At 27.0% G+C, this 6273-nt stretch overlaps 2 protein-coding genes across 2 annotated transcripts; both read left to right on the forward strand.

The window, feature by feature from the left end:
• The first annotated feature begins 220 nt into the window (after positions 1–220).
• On the forward strand, positions 221–1219 carry LOC115033782. Its single transcript, XM_029487740.1, has 2 exons — positions 221–1016; positions 1100–1219. Exons 1-2 carry the CDS (start codon positions 807–809, stop codon positions 1217–1219), a joined length of 330 nt encoding a protein of 109 aa, XP_029343600.1. The 5' UTR covers positions 221–806.
• Positions 1220–1228: 9 nt separating this feature from the next.
• On the forward strand, positions 1229–5721 carry LOC100570390 (fatty acid synthase). Its single transcript, XM_016801592.2, has 16 exons — positions 1229–1336; positions 1392–1585; positions 1666–1866; positions 1946–2015; positions 2086–2259; positions 2328–2507; positions 2569–2767; positions 2853–3045; positions 3137–3279; positions 3361–3469; positions 3548–3686; positions 3765–4047; positions 4374–4657; positions 4734–4961; positions 5179–5400; positions 5464–5721. The coding sequence occupies exons 1-16, from the start codon at positions 1250–1252 to the stop codon at positions 5650–5652; spliced, it is 2895 nt and encodes a 964-aa protein (XP_016657081.1). The 5' UTR covers positions 1229–1249; the 3' UTR covers positions 5653–5721.
• Positions 5722–6273: the final 552 nt, after the last annotated feature.

The raw sequence follows: 6273 nt of genomic DNA on the forward strand, positions 1-6273 counted from the left end.
AAGAAAATACAAGCACTTTTACTGTCCTAAAAGGTGATGACAGACACAAAAAAAATAAAAATAAAAAAAAAAATAAAAAAACACACATCATTGTAAAATCAATACATTCAACGTTCCACTCAGAATCTAAAATACAACTAAATGACTTTTTTTCTTTAATAAGGTTAAATTAGGTCATTAAATTAAGTTATTTTCTCTATAGAACATAAAACTTATTGCTATTATATTTGTACATTTTAAATAAGATGACGCAGTTCAGTTTCATTTATGAATTTGATTTTACATCTCGGGAGTGGGTGAAAGTTTCTCGTATATGGTTTCCTGTTGGATGCGCATTTCCTTGAACTGGCGACATTCGAGGAGGATGTATTTAACCGTAATTATTGTTCCGCAAGTAGTGCATGAGGGATGGTATTCTTTGGCCATAAGGTATCCGTGTGTCATACGGGTGTGGTCTATTCGTTAGAAGAACAAGAATAACTTCGCCCCTTCTGAACATCTCGTAAGGTATGGGCCAGGGTAATATTGTTTGCTTTATTAGTCCAGAGACTTTGACATTCATCTATATAATTGAATTTAACGAAATCATATTATAATGATTGTAACATGATATACATGATAATGTGTGGAAATTACGATAATTGTTAATAGGTACCATTTTAAATCAAAACATAATTACAAACCATGTATCATAGACAAAAAGATTGGTTATCTTATTTATTAATTATTTTAAATCACTGACTAGTTAAGCACCCTGAACCACTGACTAATTTAATAAAAAAAAAAAAAACATTTGTTTAAATAAAATGAAGAACAGAATAAATTCGGTATTTAATTTACAGAACCTCAAAGATTTCGTTCTAGATTCTATGGAAATAATAATGGAAAATGATAAATTAAACATCGAAACAAGTGGAAATATTATTCTTAGTACTCCGTATCATTACAACGATCTAATAGCTAAAGCATATACAAATGAAATAAAACAAATTGTGAAAAACAAATTATCTATGAATGTAAGTGAATTATGTTATAAAGTAACAGATACACTAACAATTAATAATTCTTATAATATTTTTAATTTAAATATAAACATTAGAGTAAAACTATAAACTGGGAAAACATTAACGACTTATCAGATGTTGATGAATCTGCAAGGTTTATCACCGTGTCAAATGCAAATTATTTGCAAGATACAATGAGAGCATTAGCCACATAATATAAAAATAGTTTTATTATTGTATGTTCCATGAAAAAACTTCAAGAACTCGAAGACTGGAAAATAATTACACAGCAGGAATTCGACAATAACAGTTGTTTAACATTGATGAAAAAAGTAAATCTACAACGTATTTATTGAAACATGAGACAATTATCATACACTTTTTTAGAAAATAAGGTTAGAGGACAAGAGCATATTTATTAAACCAACCAATGATAATTATGACTTGAGCATTTGGAGAGCATTAGAGACAAATAATTCATCAAAGGATAAGATTTATATAATTTCAATGTCTGAACCATTAGAAGGCATCTCCATTTATGTTAAAGAAATGTTGCATAAGTATAAATCAAAGGAATTAAGGTAAATACTCTACACAGAACTTAGGTAACAAAACCAAAGTAATAATTAAATATATATATTTATACTGACATTTTTGTTAGATTCTTGTTTATTTTGGATACAAATGCACCAGATTTTGAATCCAATAAATCTTTTTATGCATATCAACTATCGAAAGATTTATTAGTAAATATTTATAATAATGGTGATTGGGGTTTTTACAAAAGTATTGATCTTCAAGATATAAAAGACGATATAAAAGTCAACAAAAATCTAGTATTAAAAAATTTTATTATAAATAAGTAAGTTGAATTACAATTTTTTTTAAGGTTCCTTTGTTTAGTCACTTTTTATACATTTTTGTACTCTACTTTATTTCAGTAAAAACAAATTGACAGTTAACTATTTAGGGTTGAATTTCAAAGATTTAGTTCTTGACGAAAACACCGAAGTAATTATAGAATACTTATGAAATATTACGTAGTTATTAAATATATAATATTTTTTTTTATTTTAATCAGAACGATTTCGGACCATTTGAATACTCGGGGCATAACAACAACAAAACAACTATGGGAATAGCCTCGATCAATGAAATGTCTTCTCAAATAATTTATGACCCAGTATTATCATGGCCTATACCGTCGGCATGGTCACTACAAGAGGCCGCCACTGTACCTCTAGCTTATGCCCTGGTGATTACACTTTAATTATAAGATTGAATTAATGAGATATAATATTAATATTTTCTCCGATGTTTTAGAGCTATTATGCGTTGAACATATTGAGTACCCTTCAAAAGGATAAAACTGTTTTAGTAACCTCGGGGTTGAATCCAATAGGTCAAGCGGCAATTTCGATAAGTTTAGACATGAAATGTCAGACTTATGTCATAGTAGACTCAGACCAACAAGCTGAACAACTATCTGTTACCTTCCTTCAGGTATTAAGTTAATAACGATAGTGATGATAAACAAAAACAATAAATTATTTTTGAAATACAGCTATCGCGATCAAAAATACTAATAAACAAAAACAACACATTTGATGTTCATTTAAAAATGATAACAAAGTCCAAGGGCATTGATTGTATATTGAACTTTTTAAGTGGTGAATCATTTTATGCTGCCGTTCGTGCATTAGCTGCACACGGAAATTTCTTCAATTTTTCAAAATTAGATATGAAAAAACAAAGATATTTGGGTAATTTTACTTTATGTTTAAACCGTTCTTTTACGAATTTTATAGTTTTTTATAAAAAAAAAATATAATTGTCATGGTTTGAAAGGATCACGAATATTCAGTTTTGGCACATCATTCTTTTCAATTGGTTCAAGCAAATTGTTAAATGAAAATATTGAAAATAAACAAATTTTACAAAAAGCATTCATGAATGGTTTGAATAAAGGCGTGATAAAACCTTTTCGTAGTCACGTTGTAACTACTTTATCGAGTGGTAATAAAATGTTTGACACAATGAGGTAAATGATTTCACAATATAAAAAAACATATTATTTAAATTTGCTAAAATGTAAGAAAAAAAATATTTTTGATGTTTCGTGTTTGATATAGAATCAATACTTCGTCGATTACGTATAAAAAAGTGTTATTGTCCATAAACGATTATACCAAAGATAACGACTGTTCTAAGTTAAACGAAAAAGTTGAATGTAATATGTATGAATGTCATCATGATAAAATTTACCTAATAGTTGGTAAATATTTTTCTCCTTGTTAGAATTATTAAATTTATTATAAGTATATAATTAAAAATGTGTTTTAATTTAATTTTTAAGGAAACAGAGGAGATTGGTTAGACCTCGCGGAATGGTTGGTCGAACGAGGGGCTAAAAGAATTATGATCGTCGTTAAAAAGTGTTCAATGTCATCGACTGTTTGTAGGAGGTTCGTAAATTATTTTTGGAGTATCCATTATTTTAATTTTATATTTATGATATTATTTACGGTTGTGTTTATTAATAGATTTGATCAACTCATCTCCCGGAACGTATCAATACAAATCGAATCAGATTTACATTTAAAAACTAAAGAGGAGTCGCTTAACTGGTTAAATTATTTAACATCATCTAAAGAGTTAGGTGCATTATTTATACTGAATCAGGTATGATTTATTTTTTATTTTTTTTGTTATTATATTTTATTTTGTATAAATTGATTTTTTTATTGTTTTTTATTTTAGTTTAACGATACTAAAATAAGTAATCTACGATATTCTTTCGAAGAGCTTAAGAGTAAAATAGCTGCTACTCCATTTATATGTATATTAAGTAAAGCAGAACATATTTGTGCCGAGCTTAAATCTATAGGTTTTAATGCATTAAACATATCATGGGACGGGCTGTCTACAGAACCAAAAAATACAGAAACAATTTTGGCGTCTCTAGATTTTCTTCTACAAAATTCAAATACTTCAGAGTCATATTCATTTATATGCTCTAAGGAAAACAACAATACATCAAAATGTAATTTATTATTGATTTAACATTTTAATAAATTTAAAATAACTATTCTTACTTCATATTTCAAAGAGTATTTTACACTTTAGAATACAAAGCAAGAAACAAGTCAAGCAATACAATAAATTCTAAATACTTAAAATTACCTAATCATTATATTCGAGTTAGTTATTAAAATTATTCATATTGGTATATGATTATTAGTTATGTCACTACATTTTATATTTTAGAAGTAAATTGTATACAATATTCTTAAATATTAATTTTTTTTCAAACTATTGTAGATATAGTTTTTTTTATTTAAAAAACATAAAATTATTAAATTGTTTCAGGGTCTTACCAAATGAACGATGTGATTGCAAACTTTTTCCCTGAATCTGCAAATGAGTTACACCTTCTGAATAATAAAATTGCAAAAGAAGCCGGATTTATCGAAGTTGCTACAAGAAGTCCAAGGTTATCACAATTGAAGTCTGTGTCACCTGTGTTTGTTATACCTGGATTTAAACCAAAATCCATCGAATCATTTTATAAACAATTCTTTTATCCTGTATTTGAAGCACAGTATCCTGAAGATATTACTTCAATCGATTATTTAGCTGAAACTTTAGTGAAAGTATGCTTATGACGTAGGAAAATATTAAAATGTAATAACATTTTTTTAACCGATTTTTATTTTGTCTAAACCGTAGAAACTCAAAAGCATCTCGGATCATGGTTATGTATCCATTATTGGAGAATGTTGGGGTGGGATTATCGCTCTAAAAATAGCTCAAATATTGGAAGCACAAGGAACATTAGTCACTGTAACATTATTAGAATTTGACTCAGAATTTTTGAATGGATGGGCTGAGCGTTTTCGGTCAAATGATAATTTCGACAAGCAGTTAAATAAAATGTATAGTACATCGTACACAGAGGTAAATGCTATGTACAGAATGATTAACAAGTGTTAATTCATTACTAATTATTATCTTATAACAAAATAAAAGATTTTGTCATATAACTAAGTATCGATATTTATAATTAACATTTTTTTTTGATTCCTAATTGGATCAAAACCTGATCCTTCAACCAATTATTTATATTTTATATATGTTTTAAAATTCATTAATGGATCGTTATTATTTTATTTAGATTACTAAATCTAAAGTTCAAACAAACGACAGTAAAATTCAGTCAATTGTGTCTTATCATCAAAAAATACTTGAAGAAAACACACACAGAGCATTAAACCTTATTTGGTCATTATTAAGGATATTTTTAGAGTCCAAGCCTCAGTCAAATAGATTGCATTCGAATGTGTTGATATTTAGATATGAACGGAAGTTTGAATTTAATAGAACAAATTTAAATGACGTAAGTTTGCTTGATAATTTTTCAATTGGTTAACATGTTAATTGCACGTTCATTGTTTTGTAGTACTGTATTAAACCACCAGTTTTATCCATCATACCTAAGCCAGATTATAAAAGTATGTTAGAGGACAAGAGAACGATTGATGGTATAACAAAGAATGTAACACAATTGTATCCAGTTGGAATAGAATTATCGTTGAGTGAGAAATATAAAAATGTTTACTTTAATATTGAAAAACTTTTCAATAGATAAATCTTAACACAAATTTAGTATGTTTCTTTTTTAATTATTATGTATTATGTTTATTGTGTATTATGGAAAGAATAAAAGGTATATGTTATATTGTTAGGCATAAAACAGTGTTATTGATTGGTTTAGGAACAGTGTTCACCTGTTTACAAAAAGGTACACATTTAAACAAAATATAGGTAATATTTATAATAAATTTCCATTTAAAACAAATTGCATGCACTTTATCATTATGTTATACTTATAGCTAACAACTAAAGTACATAATTTTTCTGTATTATTTTCATTATTTATTTAAAGCAAAAAAACTTATATATTTATTATATTTATATTTATATTTATAAACGGGCTTGGTTACCTAAAGGTACAATGTATGACATAATAGTTAACATATATATAATAATATTTTAAAATAGTAACATTTATAAACTTAAATAAGCTAGATTATACAAGTTTAAGAGCAAAGTATAATTAAGGGGATTTAATACCGTGATTTTCTGTTTTCGTCTCACACACGCGTGACATAGTATTTTCGACGTGTTTTTTTCCAAACATACCAATTGATCTAATAAAGCGATAAAAATTCTGAAAACAGATTTTAATTCGTCATTAAGTCTACTTGAA

This window comes from Acyrthosiphon pisum, chromosome A1 (assembly GCF_005508785.2).
Source record: "Acyrthosiphon pisum isolate AL4f chromosome A1, pea_aphid_22Mar2018_4r6ur, whole genome shotgun sequence".
Taxonomy (NCBI): Eukaryota; Metazoa; Arthropoda; class Insecta; order Hemiptera; family Aphididae; genus Acyrthosiphon; species Acyrthosiphon pisum.